At 41.4% G+C, this 23166-nt stretch overlaps 1 protein-coding gene across 1 annotated transcript; it reads left to right on the top strand.

Moving 5' to 3' along the window:
* Positions 1 to 217: 217 nt before the first annotated feature.
* LOC103123731 (G2/mitotic-specific cyclin-B1-like) lies at positions 218 to 2074 on the top strand. The gene is given in 3 exon segments (XM_060198955.1): positions 218 to 536; positions 538 to 1859; positions 1921 to 2074. Coding segments are annotated over 2 exon segments (1269 nt in total). The 5' UTR covers positions 218 to 323; the 3' UTR covers positions 1594 to 1859; positions 1921 to 2074.
* The last annotated feature ends 21092 nt before the right edge of the window (positions 2075 to 23166 follow it).

Here is a 23166-nt window from a genome sequence, read left to right as displayed (position 1 = left end):
GTGTGGAGCAGGCTCCGGCAAAATGGTCTCCAGCTCCTGAAGCAGAGTGAATCTGAGATTAAGGAGCCAGAAAAGGCCATTGGAAGGGCTGGAACTCAACCCAAAGGGAACCAGGAAAGAGTAGAGAATGATGCCATGGGTCATGTGACATGGAGGTACAGGTACAGCAGGAAGATCACATTAGAGATTACAAAGAGAAAAGAAAGTTCTGGGACGTACAGCAGAGGAACAGCTGTTGACTTGTGGAGCCTTTGTGTCCTGAGCTGGCCTGGGCTCCTGTGCTCTCTTTTCCCTCTGAGGTGCTGCTTAGTGAAGAGGAAGCCATGGCCCTCCGGGTCACCAGGAACACGAAAATTACTGCTGAAAATAAGGCGAAGATCAGTATGGTAGGCGCCGAGCGAGTGGCTGCATCCAAGGTGGGGCTGAGACCAAGAATGGCCCTCCGAGACATCGGCAACAAAGTGAGCAAGCAGCCACAGGCCAAAATGCCTCTGAAAAAGGAAGCAAAAGCTTTAGCTGTTGGCAGAGGAATTGCTGAAAAAACTACCAAAACCTGTGGAAAAGGAACCCATGCCTTTGGAGCAGGAGTCCAAACCTGAGCTAGAGCCTGAGCCCCCAAGAGAAGAAAAGCTTTCACATGAACCTGTTTTGGTAGATACTCCCTCTGCAAGCCCAATGGAGACACCTGGGTGTGCTCCAGCAGAAGAAGATCTGTGTCAAGATTTCTCTGATGTAATTCTTGCTGTGAGTGATGTGGATGCCGAAGATGGAGCTGACCCAAACCTCTGTAGTGAATATGTGAAAGATATCTATGCTTATCTGAGACAACTGGAGGAAGAGCAAGCAGTTAAGCCAAGATACCTACTGGGTCGAGAAGTCACTGGAAACATGAGAGCCATCTTAACTGACTTGCTAGTGCAGGTTCAAATGAAATTCAGGTTGCTGCAGGAGACTATGTATATGACTATTTCTGTTATTGATCGGTTCATGCAGAACAATTGTGTGTCCAAGAAGATGCTGCAGCTGGTTAGTGTTACTGCTATGTTTATTGCAAGCAGATATGAAGAGATGTACCCTCCAGAAATTGGCAACTTTACCTTTGTGACTGATACCTATACTAAGCACCAAATCAGACAAATGGAAATGAAGATTCTAAGAGCTTTAAATTTTGGTTTGGGTCAACTTCTGCCTCTACACTTCCTTTGTAGATCATCTAAGATTGGAGAGGTTGATGTTGAACAACATATGCTGGCCAAATACCTAATGGAACTGACTATTTTGTATTATGATTTGGTGCACTCTCCTCCTTCTCAAATTGCTGCAGGAGCTTTTTGCTTAGCACTGAAAATTCTCAGTAATGGTGAATGGACACCAACTCTACAGCACTACCTGTCCTACACGGAGGATTCCCTCCTCCTTGTTATGCAGCATCTGGCTAAGAATATAGTCATGGTGAATTGTGGACTTACAAAGCACATGACTGTGAAGAACAAGTATGCCACATCAAAGCATGCTAAGATCAGCACTCTGGCACAACTGAATTCTACATTGGTTCAAGATTTGGCAAAAGCTGTGGCAAAGTTTAGCTTATGAACTCAGAATACTGTATCTTCAAATAAACTTGGCACCATGTGCTATCTGTACAGACTACATTACACATACTTTTAATAAAGTTTATGGTCCTTTTTTCTCAATGGCTACTTCTGCTCTAGGATAACCTAAAAGTAGTCTGAAAGGTAAATTGTGGAGGATACTAAATGACATCTTACCTGGGGACCCAACACATCTATATATTCCCTGCATGAATACTTCGTTCTCATTTTATGTACCTGGCTTTTACTTTACTGTGAAGTACTAAGGTTATAAAGGCATTTAAAGCCACCTAACAGAATGTGCTGTATGTAAGCCCATCATGGGAAGCTAAAGTAAAAATCTTAAGCACTTCATTCCTAGTCCCTGTTTCTTTTGGTTATCACTGTCATCAGCTTTAGCTAGTCTCAACTTTTTCACTTGGGGAAAGTAATAATTTGGCTTTAACTTGGCTCACTTTTTATTTGTTAAAAATACAATAACTACAAGAGCATCTTTATAAGTATGTTTACCACTCTTTACTCTCAATTCAAGTAAATTGGTAGAGGATTTTTAAAAAATGGGATTCTATATCCTTATAAGTATAGGCTGTACTTATATTTGTGTGTTAAAATGTCATAGTATGAATATACTGTAATCATTCCTCTGACCTTGTTTATATTTTAACTTATACTGATGGCTAGTTAAATAAAAATTTTAAAAATATTTTATTTTATTTATTTATTCCCTTTTGTTGCCCTTGTTGTTTTCATTGTTGTAGTTATTGTTGTTGTCGTCGTTGTTGGATATGACAGAGAGAAACGGAGAGAGGAGGGGAAGACAGAGAGGGGGAGAGAAAGATAGACACCTGCAGACCTGCTTCACCGCCTGTGAAGTGACTCCCATGCAGGTGGGGAGCCGGGGTTCGAACCGGGATCCGTATGCCGGTCCTTGTGCTTTGCACCACCTGCGCTTAACCCGCTGCGCTACAGCCCGACTCCCAGTTAAATAAATTTTTGGTTGTCAATAAAAAAATTTAAAAAAAGAAAGTTATACACCCTCATCAGTAGTAGCCAAGTCCCTTTATCTCTTTTCCCTCCTCCTCCTTCTTTTAATATATTACTTATTTGAGTAGAGGTGGAGAGAAATGGAGAGGAAAGTGAGAGCTCAGTGATGGATAGCATAATAGTTATGCAAAGACACTCTCATGCCTGAGGTTCAAAAGTCCCAGGTTCAGTCCTCCTGCACCACCATAAGCCAGAGTTGATCAGTGCTCTGGTTAAAAAAAAAAAAAAAAAAGGGAGTGAGAGAGAAATACCAGCAGCATTGCTTTACCACTCATGAAGTAGTTTCCCCCACCCCTGCAGGTGGGGACCACCAGGAGCTTGAACCTGAGTTTTTGAACACTGTGATTTGTGTGTTCAGCCAGGTGTGCCACCACTCAGTGTCAGTCCCTATTCTCTATTAGGTGCTGACTACTGTGAGTTAGTGACCCAATCAGTGCAAAACTGGCCCAAAGAACAAGCTGTAAGGGGGGGGGGGCATCATTGTACTAAGCAGAGCCCACTGTTAGGGTCCCAGGAGGGAGCATTCTGCTTCCTTCTTTCTACACTCTCCAGGAGTATTGACTTTGCATGTCCTGAGGCACCTTCCAAAAGGAGAGGTGGCATCTGAACACTTCCATTATCAACTTCCTCTCGAGGACAACCTTGGCTTGCACTATAATTTAGAGAATCATTTATTGAGACTTCCCTGCCTGAGGACATTACTCTGTCTTGGTACCCTAAAGAACCTCCTTGTCCCAGAAAAGTTAGGAGAGAGAATTTGTATTTAGAGATGTTGGAGGGCAGAATTAAAAAAGAAAGAGAAAGAAAGAAGGAAGAAAGGAAAGAAAAGACTGCTGCTGCTTTCTGAACCAGAAATCTAATTTGCCAACCTAAATCTCCTAGCAGTGTCCTGTTAGTCAGCCCTCTGCCATTCACTTTGCTGGGGTTCATTCTTCCTCAGGTTGCTTGGATGTTAGACCATAACATTCTGACTTTGGTAGCCATGTTTGCTTTTACTAGAGGAATTAGGGTTGCTAACTGTCACCGAAAGTTTCCACTTCTTTATTCTTCTGCTTCTTCTTGCTCACTCAAGAGAGCACATTTCTTCAAAATCATTTTTCAGTGTTAATATGCCAACTTGTAGTTAGTGACCCAGAAAGATTGAGAGACTGTGTCACACACAGAACAGCCAAGGCTGCAGTCCTCTCACACTTGCTTGGCCCTGAATCCATGTCTTTTGGTGGCAAACTGATACCCAGTTTTCAATGGTGCTGATGCTTTCCAAGTTTATTTCAGAGCCAAGTGAGACAAGGCTCTTTCTGAAATAGTTAGCAGATTCAGCATTATGTTAAATATAGTGGCATCAGAAAAAAAAAATCTAAAAAATAGAACAAATTACAAATGTTTCTCTCTGTGCAGCAAAATTACAAATGTCGTCTGTTCTGATTTGCTAAAGACTGGAAACTTCTGTTGAATCCTCAGTGGACTTTGAGTCCAGCAGGAAATGTTGTCTGGCATCTACTATGCCATCCTATAAAAGCTGTTATTATTATGGTCCTCACCACCACCATCATTATTATCGATGAACCAGGACTTTTTCCGTGTGTGATTTCACCACTCCTGGATTGCTTTAAATTTTTTTGTTAGTGATTTACTAATGGTTTCTAATATTACAAGATTACAGGGGTATAGTTCCACACCCCATCCACCGACATAGCTCTGTGCTTTTTCTCCTCCTTCTCCCCGTCAGGATAACCACCATCATTTTCACAAAGTCATCTCAACAGATTGGCTTTTTCTTTCTTTCTTTTCTTTCTTTTTCTTTTTTTCTTTACTAGTTTATGCCTTTCAATTCTTTTTTTAAAAAATTCTTTTAATTTTTTAAAAATTTAATTATTTTACCAGAGCACTGCTCGGGTCTGGTTTATGATGATGCAGGGGATTGAACCTGGACTTTGGAGCCTCATGCATGAGAGCCCTTTTACATAACCATTATGCTATCTTACCTTCATCCTCTTTCAACTCTTTTTATTGCAAATGTAAGTAGAATCATTATGCAAAAGACTTTCATGCCTGACACTCCAGAATCTCAGGTTCAATCCCAGGCACCATGGATGTGAGAGCCATCTGGCTGCGACATCTGTCACCCCATTGATCACCAGGGTTGAGTCAGCTGATCTGGCTGGCTAGGCGGGTGTCCTCTTCCTCCCTCACTCCTCCATGTGTGTCCCTCCCGATGCTGCGCGCTAGGTGGCCTTCCCCAAATAGAGACGGACTGGTCTTCCGTTGAGGGTATACGAGTAGCTGCTCTCCCCTGCGAGAACCTCCAAACAAGCTCTCAATGTCCTAGGCACTATCAGAGCTGAAGAAAGAGAAGAAAAGAGGAGAGAAGAGGAGAGAGGAGAAGAGAGGAGAAGAAAGGAGAGGAGAGGAGAGGAGAGAGGAGAGGAGAGGAGAGGAGAGGAGAGGAGAGGGGAGGGGAGGGGAGGGGAGGGGAGGGGAGGGGGAGGGGAGGGGAGGGGACGAAGAGTAGAGAAGAGAAGAGAAGAGAAGAGAAGAGAAGAGAAGAGAAGAGAAGAGAAGAGAAGAGACTCAGGGAATGAACTCAAGGCCTCTTTCATAAAAGATACCAGTGAACTGTCTCATGGACACAATTTTTTCACTTTCTTTTTATCTAATAAGGTTGTGTGGGAAGGCTGGAGAGGGAAGGGATAGTTGAGATACAGCACCGTTCTACTATCCCCTGGTGCTTTCCATGGTGTTCCCTTGGAATACCAGGGCTCAAACTCAAATTTTCACAGATGGCAAAGCCAGTACTTTACTTGGTGAGCTAGCTGTCTGCCATCTCCTCACTCCACCCCTCCCCCTCCTCCAGCTTATCCTTAAATAGCTTGTCCCAGAAAGACCACCTCATTCAAATGTAAGTAATACAAAAGTTGAATACATACAACTCAGACTTCCTAGGCTCCTTTTTTTCACTAAGATATATTTGGAGAGAGAGAGCTACCACAGCACCGAACTGCTCCATTACCACAACACCGAACTGCTCCATTACCACAACACTTGCACATGGTCAGGGTTCAAAACTGGACCCTGCATGGGGCAAGGCAGGCACCCTATCCAGTGAGCTATTTCCCTTGTCAAATATACAAACACCTTCATATCTTGCTTCTTCTGGAAAGGGAGATTTTCAGATAAGAGATACAGATGGTCACAAGAAACTCCTGCTTCTGTTTTTCTGCCTGCACCAACTAGAACAGAGGGGTGGGGGACAAGATAATCACTTTTCTCCTTTTGAAAGAACCAGAGATTTTCAGAAGGGGTCAGATCTTCCACTAACTCATTTACCATTAAGAGTTGCATTTTTGAATGATTAATACTCCTTATCTTTTCCTGTTCTATGAAAGAAACATTCTGGGAGTTGAAAGTTTTCTGATGAACCTGGATTAGGAAAAAAAAAAAAAAAGAACATGTACAATAGAAATTTAATAATGGGTGACTTTTTTTTTCTTTCACCTCCAGGGTTACTGCTAGGACTCTCTGTCTGCATTGCTCTTGGTGGACATTTTTTTTTCTTTTTTCTACTGGATAGGACATAGAGAAATTGAGACTGGAGGGGAAGACAGAGGGGAGAAAGAAAGACACCTGCAGAACTGCTTCAGTGCTTGTGAAGTGACCCTCCTGCAGGTGGGGAGCTGGGGGCTCGAACCCTTTGAGTGGGTCCTGTGTGCCACCGCCTGGCTCCTGAGATAGTTGGTTTGTTAATAAATGTATTTCATTCATTTAAAACAGTGTCAGGCACAGAATTAGTGCTCAGAATATTTGCTGAATAGTAAAGCGTGAATGGGGGACTGGGTGGTGGTGTATCTGGTTGAATGCACATGGGACCTCAAGCATGCATGTTGATGAGCTAACAGGCTGAATTGTCTCCTTGACCTAGAAGAACTTTAAAGCATGGAGCAGGGTGGAAAAACAGATCGAAGAGAAAGCTTGAGAAAACTCAAGATGTTAGAGAACAAGGTCAAAGGAGAAAAGATTTAAAAACAAACCTTGAATAAGTGGAAAACAGGCACCTAAGCATACTGCTACACAATGGTTTTTTTTTTTTTTGCCTCCAGGGTTATAGCCTGGACTGGGTGCCTGCACTAGGAATCCACTGCTCCTGGAGGCCATTTTTTTCTTTTTTCCCCACCATTTTATTGGATAGGATAGAGAAAAATTGAGAGGAAGAGGGGAAGACAGAAAGGGAAAGAGAAAGACTCCTGCAGACCTGCTTCACCACTTGTGAAGTGTTTCAGCTGTAGTTGAGGAGTGGGGGCAGGGTTTGAACTCTGGTCCTTGCACATAAGACTGCATAGTACCACATGCACCAAAACTTATGCCATAGCTGGCACCCCCCCCCCCCACAATGTTTATAGTAGCATTTAGATAATAGTAAAAAAAATGGAAGTATCCCAGATGTCTGTCAGCAAGTGGACGGATAAACACAATGTGTCATATACATACTGTGAGAAACTATTTGACCTGTGAAAGGAATGTAGTCCTGAGACATGTTAGAACATGAACAAACTTTGAAAACAATGTTAGGGAAATAAAATACCCAAGAGGACATAGTGTATGAGTCTATTTAATATGAATTAAATAGAGTAGACAAATCCATAGAGACAGAAAAACAAGATAGATGTGATCAGGGGCTAAGGAAGGAGGATAGAGGCTTTATTTTTTTAGGAGTTCAGAGTTTCTATTTGGAGAAGTGACTTTTCTGGAAGTAGCAGTGGTGGTTGTACAACAGCATGAGTGGACTGTGGCTTCAGAAATAGTTAAAAAATGTGAATCTTTCATTATATGTATTTGTCACAACTAAAAAGCAATAACAAGAAAACTGACATTTTGATCTATCCTAGCAACCCCCCCCCCCAAAAAAGCACCTATTTTTCTCTTCTATAGTCCAGAGGACTTTGGCATGAGGTGAACTTGGCTCAAATTCCAGCTTACCACTCACAATGTAGCTTTGATCAAACCTCTAAAATCCAGTCTTCCCATGAGTAACACTGAGGCAATAGCAACACCTATTTTTTTCTTTATTGCAGGGGTGGGGGGAATTAATGGTTTACAGTTGACAGTAAAATACAGTAGTTGGTACATGGGTAACATTTTCCAGTTTTCCACATAACACTCTAACCTCCCACCTAGGTCCTCCTCCACCATCATGTTCCAAGACCTGAACATTCCCCTCTCCCCCACCCCAGAGTCCTTTATTTTGTTGTGATACACCAACTCCAGTCCAAGTTCTGCTTCTTGTAATGGAGGAATAAACATTATTATGTATATAAATGCTTAGCATAGTGCCTAGAGCATGCAGAAAATCTTCCATTTCTATTTCCTACCACTCTTCCCATCATCCTTTTTTATGAAACTGCCAATTATGTTAAATTTTAAAATTTACTTATAATTCATTTATATATTATAAATGAATTATAAAATACCCCAAGGACTCCATAACACCCAACCAAAAAGAGGTGTGTACTCCTATGTTCATAGCAGCACAATTCATAATAGCTAAAACCTGGAAGCAACCCAGGTGCCAAACAACAGATGAGTGGCTGAGAAAGCTGTGGTATATATACACAATGGAATACTATGCAGCTATCAAGAACAATGAACCCACCTTCTCTGACCCATCTTGGACAGAGCGAGAAGGAATTATGTTAAGTGAGCTGAGTCAGAAAGATAAAGATGAGTATGGGATGATCCCACTCATCAACAGAAGTTGAGTAAGAAGATCTGAAAGGGAAACTAAAAGCAGGACCTGACCAAATTGTAAGTAGGGCATCAAAGTAAAAACCCTGTGGTGAGGGGTAGACATGCAGCTTCCTGGGACAGTGGGGTGTGGGAGTGAGTGTGGGAGGGATGGGTCACAGTCTTATGGTGGTGGGAATGGTGTTTATGTACACTCCTAGTAAAATGTAGTCATATAAATCACTAGTTAATTAATACGAGAGGGGGAAAATTAATTGTATGCCTCGAAGTTTCTCAAAACACAAACTGAATCTTTTCAATATATAGGCTGTGTAATTGATATGCAGACTCTCTCAAAAGCCTAGACCAAGTAGATCAGAAGCAACCAATAGCACAGCTATATACAAGATACTGGGTACTGTACAGCAAACCCTAACAAAAGGACTTTTCAAAGTTAACCCAATTACCAAATAATGTGATGATAACATTAACTATAGATTGTCTTTTTGAACCCTAAGACAGCAGGAACCTCACATCTCCACTATAGAGCCTCTACTTCCCCCAGTCCTGGAACCCATGGATAGGGCCCACTTTCCCGTATGCCTCTCCCAATCCATATCAAATAATAGTGCATCTGCCGATCACAACCTAACCAACACAATGATTGCCACCTCAACATGCTTCACTTCAGACTGTGTCCAGAGACTTCACGTGTGGAATGACAACCCTTCAGCTTCATTACTCGGATGAGACCTTTCCTTTCATAGTATACTCTAATTCCATCTCAGGTGGTTCACTTTCTAACAAAGTCCCAAAACCTAGATATACACCAGTTTCTGTGAGAGAGAGCATATGGTCACACATATCCGTAAACTACTGCAAAATATATACCTGAAAGCAGAAATACACTAGAGTTTGCAGTGAGTACCCCCCTAACACTTCTTCTCCACTATTCCAAGCTTTGGGTCCACGATTGCTCAGCAATTTGTTTGGCTTCGTATGTTAACTCTCTTTTCAGTCACCAGGTTCCAGATGTCATCAGGATGCTGGCCAGGCTTCCCTAGATTGAAGACCCCACCAATGTGTCCTGGAGCTCCGCTTCCCCAGAGACCCACCCTACTAGGGAAAGAGAGAGGCAGACTGGGAGTATGGACCGACCAGTCAATGTCCATGTTCAGCGGGGAAGCAATTACAGAAGCCAGACCTTCTACCTTCTGCAACCCACAAGGACCCTGGGTCCATGCTCCCAGAGGGATAGAGAATGGGAAAGCTATCAGGGGAGGGGGTGGGATATGGAGATTGGGTGGTGGGAATTGTGTGGAATTGTACCCCTCCTACCCTATGGTTTTTTTAATTAATCCTTTTTTAAATAAAAAAGAAAAAATATTTATAATTCATTTATATATTATAAATAATTAATAATTTCATGTAATTTATATATGATTTTAATTCATAATTTCCCATTATTTTATTACTATTATTTATTTTAATATTTTTGTCAAATTAATTTGTATGAGAAACAGAAAGAGAGAGGGAGACAGAGAGGAGTGTATTGCTCAGCTCTGGCTTATGGTGATGCTAGAGATTGAACCTGGGATGTCTGGGACCTTAGGCATAGAAATCCTATGCTCTGATATGATGCGTTATCTCCATGACACAGTCCTATCCTTTTCTTTTAAAAATTATTATTATTGGGAAGTGGGCACAGAATTGTGGTGGTGGTTATGGTGATTATGTTACATAATCTTATGATCTTATGTAAGCCATTATTAAATTACTGATAAAATATATTAAAGAAAGCGAATTGTTACTATTATTACATTTTTTTTTTTTAAACCAGAGCACCACTCAGCTCTGGCTTATGGTGGTACAAGGGATTGAATCTGGGACTTCAGAGCCTCAGGTATGATAGTCTCTTTGCATAACCATTATGCTATCTACCCCCACCCTTATTGATATTACCACAGCACTGCTAGCTTTGGTTTATGGTAGTGCTGGGGATTGAATCCAGGACCTCAAAAGCCTCAGCATGAAATTCTTTTTCAGAATCATTCTTCTATCTCTTTGATTCCCATTCCCATCTTTTCTATCTTCTTTTTCTTTCCACTTTGCAAATTTTGCTTCCCAGCTCCAAAGTATAGCTCTTAGACAGAATGTGTGCCCTTGGGTTGGAGTCAGGGAGGAATTCTTATTGAGTGTGGATCAAGCAAGCACTCCTGACCCAGGTATGTTCTTTTAAAATTGTTGTGCAGCAACCTGGGAGGCATCACAGTGGGTAGAGCCTTGGACTGTCAAGCATGAAGTCCTAGGTTTGATCCCCACCATTGCATGTGCCAGAATGAGTTTCTGCTTTTCTCTCTCCTTCCCTCTCCCTATTATTAAATAAATGAATCTTACAGTAAAATTACTTTGGGGTCTGGATTGTGGCTAACTTGATTAAGCACACACATTACCATGTGCAAGGATCTGGGTTCAAGTCCCCACTCCCCACCTGCAAGGGGGATACTTCCTGAACGGTGAAACAGTGCTGTAGATGTCTCTCTCACTCTCTATCTCCCACTGCCCTGCCCTCTCAACTTCTCTCTGTTCTATTACATAAAGAAAAATAAAAGAGAAAGAAAGAAAGAAAGAAAGAGAGAAAGAAAGAAAGAAAGAAAGAAAGAAAGAAAGAAAGAAAGAAAAAGAAAGAAAGAAAGAAAAAGATAAAATGGCTGCCAGGAGTGGTGAATTGATTGTGCAGGCACCAAGCCCGGTTATAACCCTGGTGACAACAAGAAAGAAATAAAGGGCATGTACAAACTATTGTGTTTACTGTCAAATGTAAAACACTAATTTCCCAATAAAGAAATAAAAGAAAGGAGAGAGAGGGAGAGGGAGAAGAAGAAAGAGGAAGGAAGGGAGGGAGGGAGGGAGGGAGGGAGGGAAGGAGGGAAGGAGGGAGATAGGGAGGAAGGAAGGAAGGAAGGAAGGAAGGGAGGGAGGGAGGGAGATTGGGAGAAAGCGAGAGAAAAATAAGTTGTTCTGCAGCTATTTGAGCTTAAAGATCATCCTTTTTTCCTTGTGCCTCTAGAATTTCCAACACTAGTTCATACATATCTTAGTTTATTGTGGAATCCAGACACTGAGCTGCTTTTTGGAACATCATCATACTGTCCTGACATCAACACATCAAGGAGCTTCCTCAGCCCTCTGGGATCATTACCTTGGAGCCCTTGGCTCACTTTCTTTAACACTTATTTTTACTGTAGAAACAAAACTGTGTATTATGCTACAGTGTTAAAAGTCAAAATGTTCTATACTGATAAAAAAACATTTATTTATTTACTTATTATTTTGACAGAAGATGAGACAGAGACATAGAGAGGGAGAGAGTCAGAAAGATTAACTCCTAATTTTTTTTTTATTATTGTCTTTATTGGATAGAGAAAGCCAGAAATCAAGAGGGAATGGGGCTATAGAGAGGGAGAGAGACAGACCTGCTTCACCACTTGCAAAGCTTTCCCCCTACAGGTGGGGACTGGGGGCTCGAATCCTGGTCCTTGTGCACTGTAATGTGTGTGCTTAACCAGGTGCACCACCACCCGGCCCCAAAGATGAACCCCTGTAGCACTGCTTTCCATCACTTATAAAGCATCTAGCCAGCTGGTGGGGATCAGGGGCTTGAGAGAGAATTTTTTTCTTTCCTTTTTTCCACTCAGCTCTGGCTTATGGTGGTATGGGGGGATTGAACCTGGGACTTCAGAGCCTCAGGCATGAGAGTATCTTTGCATAACCATTATGCTATCTACCCCCTGGGAACCAGGGGCTTGAATCCAGGTTCATGTGCACAGTAATGTGTGTGCTTGACTGGATGTGTCTCCACTCAGCCCTCTATACTGATTATTTTGAACGATAACCATCACCTCCCTTAGCTCTGAGTGATGAGAATTTTCGGGTACTCTTTCTTTCTGAAAAAGTTGGCCTGGAGTGGTGTGGCCACAGTGACAATCAAAATAAAATAAATTTTACTTACTTGAAAATATTTTCTAACTTACTGTCTCCACATTTTCTCTTCCTACTCTTGGATTGGGTCTTCAGTGGATCCTGTCAGCCTAGAAAGACATTCCTTTCTCTTTGAGTACGCACATGCACATGCACATGCACATGCACATGCACATGCACATGCACATACACACTCTATTTTCCTTGATGCTATCCTTTTTCTTTTTGTGCTGGCTTTTCTTTGAGTGCTGGCTCTCCTTCATTTATCTTCTAATTGTCATATATTTTGTCTCCTATTTACTCTCCTTGTTCTTTTGTTGATGTTGCTGGAGTTTTACCACTTCCAGTTAACTTTTTTCTTTTTTTCTGGTATAAGTAGATAGGGAGGGGTGGGAGGGGAGAGATAGCCTTTCTGTGGTCCATTTAAATTTTGGTTATTAACATTTAACTTCCAAGAGATTTCCCTTCTCCTATGAATATTATCTTTTAGAGAATCCTATTCTTGTGAGTCTTTATGGGAACTCTGAAAATTTGGGCTTGTAAAATGGATAATGTTGACTCCTAATGTGATGTCTTACCCCTCCCCTTCCCCCCCTCCCTTCCCCGTCTCTCTTCCAGGGTTATTGCTGGGGCTCAGTGTTGCCATTGCTTCGTGAAGCCATTTTTTCCTTTTCATTGGATATGACAGAGAGAAGTTGAGAAGGGAAAGGAGAAGAGAGAAGGAGAGAGAAAGGTAGACACCTGCAGACCTGCTTGACTACTTGTGAAGCATCCCCACTATAGATGGGGAGCACGGGCTCAAACCCAGATCTTTGTTGGGGTCCTTCTGCATAGTAAGTACTATGTGCACTTGGTGTTCCACTGCCCAGCCCCCTCATTTTTTCCTTTTGAAGTCTTTTTGGTTTATTCCCTCCAAATGTATATACATTTGCAGATTTTTGTCAAGATTAGGTAAGAAAAATCATATGTGCATGAAAAAGTCTAAAGTCATATGTGCTGAAAAAACTTCCTTCAGTGTGCAGCTTGGCGATACGAGAATCCGGCATGAAGCCCAGCCAGTCTATCTTGGCGTTACTCTCGATCCCACTCTGTCATTTCAAAAACATCTCATAAAAACTGCAGCAAAGGTGGGCGCGAGGAATAACATCATTGCAAGACTGGCCAGCTCCTCATGGGGCGCGAGCGCTTCCACACTACGATCATCATCTCTGGCATTATGCTATTCCACTGCAGAATACTGTGCCCCAGTATGGTTCCGTAGCCCCCATGTCCACTTGGTCGATTCCAAATTATATTCCTCCATGAGGATAATTTCTGGAACCATCCGTTCCACCCCGGTTCCATGGCTGCCAGTTCTTAGCAACATCGCCCCGCCAGATATTCGTCGGGATGCGGCATCATCTAAGTTCATTTCCCACGTCTGCGCTAGACCGGACCTGCCAATATACGCGGATATCTTCGCCCACCCTGTTCAACGCTTGACGTCTGGTCACCCAATCTGGTCCCCTACGCATACACTGAACTTCTCTGTTCTAGTCTCTTGGAAACAGAGCTGGCAGCCTCATCACAGACCCCTGCAAGCGTCAACCCGGCTTTGACCTAGCACGTTATGATTGGGCTCTCCTCAATTGCTATCGAACAGGCCATGGCCAGTGCGCCGCTATGTTCCATCGCTGGGGAGCCAGAGACGACCCAAACTGCCCCTGCGGCTACAGACAGACTATGACCCACATAGTCAACGACTGCCACCTCTCCAGATTCAAAGGAGGTCTCGAAACTTTACATCAGGCTCAACCTGATGCTGTTGACTGGCTACGGAAGAAGGGCAAACGCTAGAAGAAGAAGTGTGCTAGAAGTCGGATTCAACTTAGATTGTGCACATGGCGCACTATTCAGGTGAGCTATTACACTGGTCCTTTATATCTGATACAGTTGTAAGGATGCTGCTTTCCCAATCATTTTAAGTCTTTACTTTCTACTTCCAGTGCTTTTTGTGTGGCTGGCAGTTGCTTTTGCAGTGACTATTTTGCCAAATGAGGAAGTGGTGGTGAGCAAGCTCTGTCACACCAAATCAGCTGGCATTTGGTAGCAATTCTCACTGCTGTGGATTCAGGGAAACCAAGGGGCTGGAAAGACATATAGTGAAGAATGAAAGTTGGCTACTTGCCAGCATCTTTGAGGGGAAAATGCAGTTTGATCCTTAGCCTTCAGAAGAAATGCTTGTATCATATTTGATCATTATTTATGGAAATGGATATTGGTTTAAGATTATCTTTTTTTTTTTTTTTTGCCTCCAGGATTATCGCTGGGGCTCAGTGCCTGCACTATAAATCCACTGCTCTTGGAGGCTTTTTTTCCCTTTTGTTGCCCTTGTTATTTATCGTTGTTGTTATTATTGTTGTTTTTAGATAGGATAGAGAGAGAACTAGAGAGAGGATAGGAAGACAGAGGGGGGAGAAAAAGACACCTGCAGACCTGCTTCACCCCCTGTGAAGTGACCCCCCCTGCAGGTGGGGAGCGGGAGGCTGGAACCAAGATCCTTATGCTGGTTCTTGCGCTTTGCGCCAAGTGTGCATAATCTGCTGCACTACTTCCTGCCCCCCTAGATTATCTGTTTTTTAAAAAATTTTTTATTTAAGAAAGGATTAATGAACAAAAACATAAGGTAGGAGGGGTACAACTCCACACAATTCCCACCACCCAATCTCCATAACCCACCCCCTCCCATGATAGCTTTCCCATTCTCTAGCCCTCTGGGAGCATGGACCCAGGGTCGTTGAGGGTTGCAGAAGGTAGAAGGTCTGGCTTCTGTAATTGCTTCCCCGCTGAACATGGGCGTTGACTGGTCGGTCCATACTCCCAGTCTGCCTCTGTCTTTCCCTAGTAAGGTGTGTCTCTGGGGAAGCTGAGCTCCAGGACACATTGGTGGGGTCTTCAATCCAGGGAAGCCTGGCCAGCATCCTGGTGGCATCTGGAACCTGGTGATTGAAAAGAGAGTTAACATACGAAGCCAAACAATTTGTTGAGCAATCATGGATCCCAAGCTTGGAATAGTGGAGAGGAAGTATTAGGGAGGTACTCACTGCAAACTCTAGTGTACTTCTGCTTTCAGGTATATATTTTGCAGTAGTTTATGGATACGGGTGAACATAAGCTCTCTCTCACAGAAACTGGTGTATATCTAGGTTATGGGACTTTGTTAGAAAGTGAACCACCTGAGATGAAATTAGAGTGTACTATAAAAGGAAAGGTCTCACCCGAGTAATGAAACTGAAGGGTTGTCATTCCACACGTGAAGTCTCTGGACACAGTCTGAGGTGAAGCATGTTGAGGTGGCAATCGTTGCGTTGGTTAGGTTGTGATCGGTGGATGCAATATTATTTGTTTTGGATTGGGAGATGCATACGGGAAAGTGGGCCCTATCCAAGGGTTCCAGGACTGGGGGAAGTAGGGGCTCTATAGTGGAGATGTGAGGTTCCTGCTGTCTTAGGGTTCAAAAAGACAATCAATAGTTAATGTTATCATCACATTATTTGGTAATTGGGTTAACTTTGAAAAGTCCTTTTGTTAGGGTTTGCTGTACAGTATCCAGTATCTTGTATATAGCTGTGCTATTGGATGCTTCTAATCTACTTGGTCTAGGCTTGTGAGAGAGTCTGCATATCAATTACACAGCCTATATATTAAAAAGATTCAGTTTGTGTTTTGAGAAACTTTGAGACATACAATTGATTTTCCCCCTCTCATATTAATTAACTATTGACTTATATGTCTACATTTTGCTAGGAGTGTACATAAACACCATTCCCACCACCAAAGGACTGTGACCCATCCCTGCTGCCCACTCCCACCCCCCACTGGCCCAGGAAGCAGCATGTCTACCCCTCACCACTGGGTTTTTACTTTGGTGCCCTACTTACAATTTGATCAGGTCCTGCTTTTAGTTTCCCTTTCAGATCTTCTTAGTCAACTTCTGTTGATGAGTGGGATCATCCCATACTCATCTTTATTTTTCTGACTTAGTTCACTTAACATAATTCCTTCTAGCTCTGTCCAAGATGGGTCAGAGAAGGTGTGTTCATTGTTCTTGATAGCTGCATAGTATTCCATTGTGTATATATACCACAGCTTTCTCAGCCACTCATCTGTTGTTGGGCACCTGGGTTGCTTCCAGGCTTTAGCTATTATGAATTGTGCTGCTATGAACATAGGAGTACACACCTCTTTTTGGTTGGGTGTTATGGAGTCCTTGGGGTATAACCCCAGGAGAGGAATTACTGGATCATTTGGAAGGTCCATGTCTAGCCTTCTGAGAGTTTTCCAGACTGCTCTCCACAGAGGCTGGAACAATTTACATTCCCACCAGAAATGTAAAAGGGTTCCTCTGTCCCCACATCCTCTCCAGCATTTGTTGCTGCTGTCCTTTTTGATGTATGCCATTCTTACAGGAGTGAGGTGGTATCTTAGTGTTGTCTTAATTTGCATTTCTCTGACAATCAGTGACCTAGAGCAGTTTTTCATATGTTTGTTAGCCTTTTGGATCTCCTCTGAGGTGAATGTTTTGTTCATATCCTCTGCCCATTTTTGGATGGGGTCATTTGCTTTTTTGGTGCTAAGTTTGCTGAGCTCTTTATATATTTTGGTGATTAGTTTCTTGTCTGATGTCTGGCATGTGAAGAACTTCTCCCATTCTGTGAGGGGTCTCTCTGTTTGTTTAATAGTTTCTTTGGATGTGCAGAAGCTTTTCAATTTGATGTAGTCCCATTGGTTTGTTTCTGCTTTAGTCTTCCTTGCAATTGGGTGTGATTCATCAAAGATGTCCTTGAGGTGTAGGTGGGAAACTGTTTTACCAATGTTTTCCTCTAAGTATTTGATTGTTTCTGGTCTGACATCTAGGTCTTTGATCCATTTGGAGTTGATTTTTGTTTCTGGTGAGATAAAGTGGTTCAATTTCATTCTTCTGCATGTTTCAACCCAGTTTTCCCAGCACCATTTATTGAAGAGAGCCTCCTTCTTCCATTTAATGCTTTGGGCCCCCTTATCAAAGATTAGATGCCCATAGGTGTTGGGATTTACCTCTGGGCTTTCAATTCTGTTCTACTGGTCTGTGTGCCTATTTTTGTTCCAGTACCATGCTGTTTTGATGATGATGGCTTTATAATATAGCTTAAGGTCTGGGAGTCTGATGCCTCCATTTCTGTTTCTTTCCCTTAAGATGGTTTTGGCAATTCTAGGTGTTTTCAGGTTCCAGATAAATGATTGTAGTGTTTGTTCTATTCTCTTAAAGAAGCTTGGTGGAACTTTGATGGGTATTGCATTAAATTTGTATATGGCTCTGGGGAGAATATTCATTTTGATGATATTTATTCTTCCAATCCATGAGCATGGGATATCTTTCCATTTCTTGGTATCAGTTTCTATTTCCTTGAGTAGCGACTCATAGTTTTCAGCATACAAGTCTTTTACTTCTTTGGTCAACTTTATTCATAGGTATTTGACTGATTTTGCTGTAACAGTAAATGGAGTGATTTCTGGATGTCTTCTTCTTCAGATTTAGTGTTTGCATAAAGAATTGCCACTGATTTTTGTACATTGATTTTGTAGCCTGATACCTTGCTATATTGCCTAATAACTTCCAGTAATTTTCTACTGGATTCTTTAGGTCTTTCTATGTATACTATCATATCATCTGCAAATAGTGAGAGCTTGACTTCTTCCCTTCCAATCTGTATTCCTTTGATTTCTTTCTCTTGCCTGATTGCTATGGCAAGAACTTCCAATACTATGTTGAAGAGTAATGGTGACAGTGGACAGCCCTGTCTAGTCCCCGATCTGAGGGGGAATGCTTTCAGCTTCTGTCCATTGAGTATGATGTTGGCTGTAGGTTTGCTATATATGGATTCCACTATCTTGAGGAATTTCCCATCTATTCCCATTTTTTGTAGATTTTTGAGCATGAACGGGTGTTGGATTTTGTCAAAGGCTTTCTCTGCATCTATTGAGATAATAATGTGGTTTTTGGCTTTGCTTTTATTGATGTGGTGAATGACATTGATTGACTTACGGATGTTGAACCAGCCTTGCATACCTGGGATGAATCCCACTTTGTCATGATGAACAATCTTTTTGATGTGTTGCTGTATACGGTTGGCCAAGATCTTGTTTAATATTTTGGCATCTATGTTCATCAGAGATATTGGTCTGTAGTTTTTCTCTTTTGTTCTGTCCCTATCAGCTTTTGGAATCAGGGTGATGTTGGCTTTATAAAAGGTGGAAGGGAGTATTTCTGTTTCTTCAGTCTAATGGAATAGCTTAAGAAGTATGGGTATTAACTGTTTCCTGAAAGTTTTGTAGAATTCATTTGTGAAGCCATCTGGTCCAGGACTTTTGTTGTTGGGGAGATTCTTAATAACGGTTTCGAATTCTTTGTCTGTGATTGGTGCATTTAGGTTTTGTAGTTCTTCTTGGTTCAGTTTTGGAAGTGCATAGGTTTCTAGGAATTGTTCCATTTCTTCCAGATTCTCTAGCTTGGTGGCATATAGTTCTTTATAGAAGTTTCGCAGGATTCTCTGGATTTCTGTGGTATCAGTTGTGATATCTCCTGCATCATTTACAATTCTATTAATTTGAGTCTTCTCTCTTTTTTGTTTGGTGAGTCTGGCTAGGGGTTTGTCAATTTTGTTTAATCTTTCGAAGAACCAACATTTGGCTTCATAGATCTTTTGTATGGTTCTTTTATTTTCGATGTTGTTTATTTCTGCTCTAACTTTAGTGATTTCTGTCCTTCTGGTTGCTTTAGTGTTCCTTTGTTCCTCTTCCTCTAAGTCCTTGAGGTGTGCAGTAAGGTCGTTCATTTGAGCTTCTTCTTGGTGTTTAATATGTGATTGTATGGCTATAAGTTTCCCTCTCAGTACTGCTTTAGCTGTGTCCCAAATATTTTGATAGGTTGTGTCTTCATTTTCATTAGTTTCCAGGAACATTTGAATTTCCTGTTTGAGTGAGTCTCTGACCCAGTGGTTCTTAAGGAGCATGTTGTTTAGTTTCCAAATTCTGTGTCTTTTAATAATTTTCCGTTTGTTGTTAAATGTTAGTTTTACTCCACTGTGGTCTGAGAAGATACTTGGGATGATTTCAATGCTCTTGAATTTATTGATGCTGTCTTTGTGGCCTAACATGTGGTCTATCCTTGAGTATGTGTTATGTGGATTTGAAAAGAAGGTGTATAACAGTTTTTTGGGGTGGAGGAGTCTGAAAATGTCCAAGAGGTCTAGTCTGTCGATCTCTTCATTCAATTCTCTTGTATCTTTATTGGTTCTCTGCTTTGTTGATCTGTCTAAGTGTGAGAGTGGGGTATTGAAGTCTCCCACTATTATTGTATTACTATTGATGTATTTTTGAAATTCTTTCAGTAGATGCTTAATGTATTTAGATGGTCCCTCATTGGGTGCATAGATGTTAATAATTGTTAAGTCTTCTTGGCTGATTGATCCTGTAATCATTATGTAATGTCCTTGCCTATCTTTTATTACTTTATTTAATTTAAAATCTATCGTGTCTGAGATGAGAATGGCTGTTCCTGCCCTTTTTTGTGGTCCGTTAGCATGTATGATAGTTTTCCATCCTTTCACTTTAAGTCTGTGTTTATCTTGTTGTGACAGATGGGATTCTTGCAAGCAGCATATGGTTGGGTTATGTTTTCTGATCCATCCCCCCACCCTGTGCCTTTTGATGGGTGAGTTTATGCCATTGACATTTATTGATATTATGGATTTAATGTATTGTAGTGCCATTGTTCTAAAAAAAAAATTTGTTTGCTCTGATATATCGCAAGTATTATAGTGATGTTCTTGTTTATAAGAGGTCTTTTAGTACCTCTTTCAGGGCTGGTTTGGTGATGGTTGCCTCCTATAACTGTTGTTTATCTAAGAAGGTTTTGATCGCTCCATCTAGTTTGAATGAACGTCTAGCAGGATATATTATCCTTGGTTGAAACCCTTTTTCATTCAGGGCTCCATAGATATCTTGTCACTCCCTTCTGGCTTTTAGAGTTTGAGTGGAGAAGTCTGCAGATAACCTTATGGATTTTCCCTTGTATGTGACTTTTTGTTTCTCTCTTGCAGCCTTTAGGATCCTTTATTTATCCTTACTTCTTCTCATTGTGACTATGATGTGTCTTGGTGTCTTCAGGTCTGGGTTGATTCTGTTTGGTACTCTCTGGGCCTCTTGAACCTTGATATCCTTTCTGTTATTCAGGTCTGGGAAGTTTTCTTGTATTATTTCCTCTAGAATGTTTGCTTCCCCTTCCTCTCTTTCTTCCTCTGGCAGGCCAATTATACGAATATTACTTCTTTTGAGATCATCCCATATGTCTCTGTTGTTGTATTCAGTGTCTCTAAATCTCTTTTTAAGCTCTTTCACCTCTTTCTTTGTTTTCTCTAACTCATCCTCTGTCCGACTAATTCTGTTTTCTGCTTCTGTTAGTCTGCTTTCTCTTGCCTCAGCTTCTTTCTTCATTACAGCTATTTCAGCTTTCAGTTCTCTAATTGCCTCATGATAATCAGTATTTTCCTTGGGGGTCTCAACTGTTGTTTCCCTAATACTGCCATTCCTTTCCTCCAATGTTGTTTTCATTTCTGTGATTAATAAGTTTATTATTGCTTGCATACTTTTCTTATCTATGATTACTTCTAGCTGATTTGTAGTTTCTTCTGGGCTCTGGTCTTCATTCATTGGAGTAGCAGTTTTATTTGTTTTTGATCTACCCATTTTTTTATTTATGTGTTTCTTTTCTTTTTTATGCTCTGTTGTTCCTCAGTTGTTGTGTCTTGAGTACAAGTAACACTGTACTAAATACCTTTATGACAATTGCACTCACCAACCTCCGGAATTACAGTAGCAACTGAAGTAAGTATTGAAGTAGTTTAATCATTACTAGTTAGCCAAACAATTTCTCCAGTTCGTGAAAAAATAGTAACCAAATCCCAGTGAAGAAAGAGAAAAGAAAGAGAGGATAGCAAGAATAGACAGTTATGCAAATCTACTATCCACTGTATATTCTAGGGGTAACAAGAGGGGAAGGGGAAGTAGAGCAGAGATACACACATAGAGAGTCCACTCTGAGTCAGATTTCTTCCCCAAAATAATTCACAAATTCAGAAAGGCAAAGAAGAAGGAAGAAGTATATGACAAGATTAAAAAAAGAGAGAGAGAGAGAGAGAGAGAGACAAGAGAGAGAAAAGGGAGAATATAAGAAAAAGAGTTGTAATTAAAGAGCAGTGCAAGGAAATTCCCAAATGTGTATCAGTGAATTCAAAAAAGCACCCTGTTTGGTGGTGTGGGGTATCCTGCTAGGAGCTGGTCCCCAGGGACTGCTTATGGAGGGGGGAAGGAGGTATGCTTGAAAATTAAAAGGAAGAAAAAAGAATTTTTTTCCCCTACTCTAATTCTTAACCCAAATTAAGTTATAGTCACCTCCTTGGTGTCACCGCTATGACCCCTTATTGGCTGGCCTGCTAAAGGCAGAAAATCCTACTGTTTCCAGGAGATGTGTTCGGAGCTCAGCGGCTAGCAGCTTCTCAGTCTGCCATCTTCCGGGAAACCCCCCCCTCCAGACTTTTTTAAAGGATTTCTCGAAAATGAAAACTAGCTCCAAGTCCTTTGATCCAATGAGAGCTATACTTAAGAAGTCTTTGGATCCGCCCTCAGGGTCGCGGTGTTCCCTGGAGATTCCCAAGAGAAAGCCCCCGAGCTATAGTGCTCCCTCCAGGTCCTCTGCCGGCCGCCCAGCAGCGCTCTGCAACCGGCGGAGGAGCCGCCTTCCCGGGTGGAGGACAATGCCCGGCGCACCCGCCTTGCCTGCTGCCGCCTGGGAAGTCTGGAGCAGCCCGCCCCCTAGTCCGTGCCACCTTTACTCTAATTCTTAACCCAAATTAAATTATAGTCACCTCTTTGGTGTCACCACTAGGACCCCTTATTGACTGGCCTGCTAAAGGCAGAAAATCCTACCGTTTCCAGAAGATGTGATCAGAGCACACGCTGCTAGCAGCTTCTCAGTCCGCCATCTTCTTGGAACCTCAGATTATCTGTTTTTATCATTTAAAATGTCTCTGTCATTTAGGTGTCAAAATAATTTTATTTAAAAGCCTTAAAGAATTGTATACAATCCCTCTGGGACAGTCTTGTCTTATTTATTTACTTAATGTTTTATTATAAGACTTGTCTTATTTGATCTATTGACATGCCTATTAAATAATTTGAATATTGAGAACATTTGACAATGATGACTTGGTCATGATAGATTGTGTCTTTTGTAGTATCATTGACTTTGACCGATTTTCATTTTATTTAGGTTTCTTCATTTGCATTTGTAAGTGACAGTGACCTGTAGTGATATGTAGAAATGGGAACTTGAACCTGGGTCCTTGTGCATGACCTGTAGTGATATGTAAGTGGTTGTGTGTGCATGTACACTAGTTATTATTGTCATGATCACTCTGAAAACAGCATTAAGGACATAGACAAAAAACTGGTAAATCTGTAAGGGAAATAGAAAAACCTACTTTTATAGTTAGATATATTAATTGTGCTCTCTCAATCATTGGTAAAGACAGACAGAAATTTGCAATGATGTAGAAAATTTAAGCCACAAAATTTACCAATTTCACATAGCTGATATTTGTAGAATACTCTGTATTACAACAAGTGCAAAATACACTTTTATTGAGAGATAATATTCCTTTTTATTGATGACTATATATTGTATGTAATAATGGTTTACAAAATAATATTACAGGGGTATAGTTCCATTGATCAACCTATTCTAATGCCCCTG

The sequence above is a fragment of the Erinaceus europaeus genome, chromosome 10 (assembly GCF_950295315.1).
Source record: "Erinaceus europaeus chromosome 10, mEriEur2.1, whole genome shotgun sequence".
In the NCBI taxonomy this organism is placed as follows: Eukaryota; Metazoa; Chordata; class Mammalia; order Eulipotyphla; family Erinaceidae; genus Erinaceus; species Erinaceus europaeus.
The sequence above is the reverse complement of the archived record's forward strand: the minus strand, read 5'-3'. Positions and strand labels throughout refer to the sequence as shown.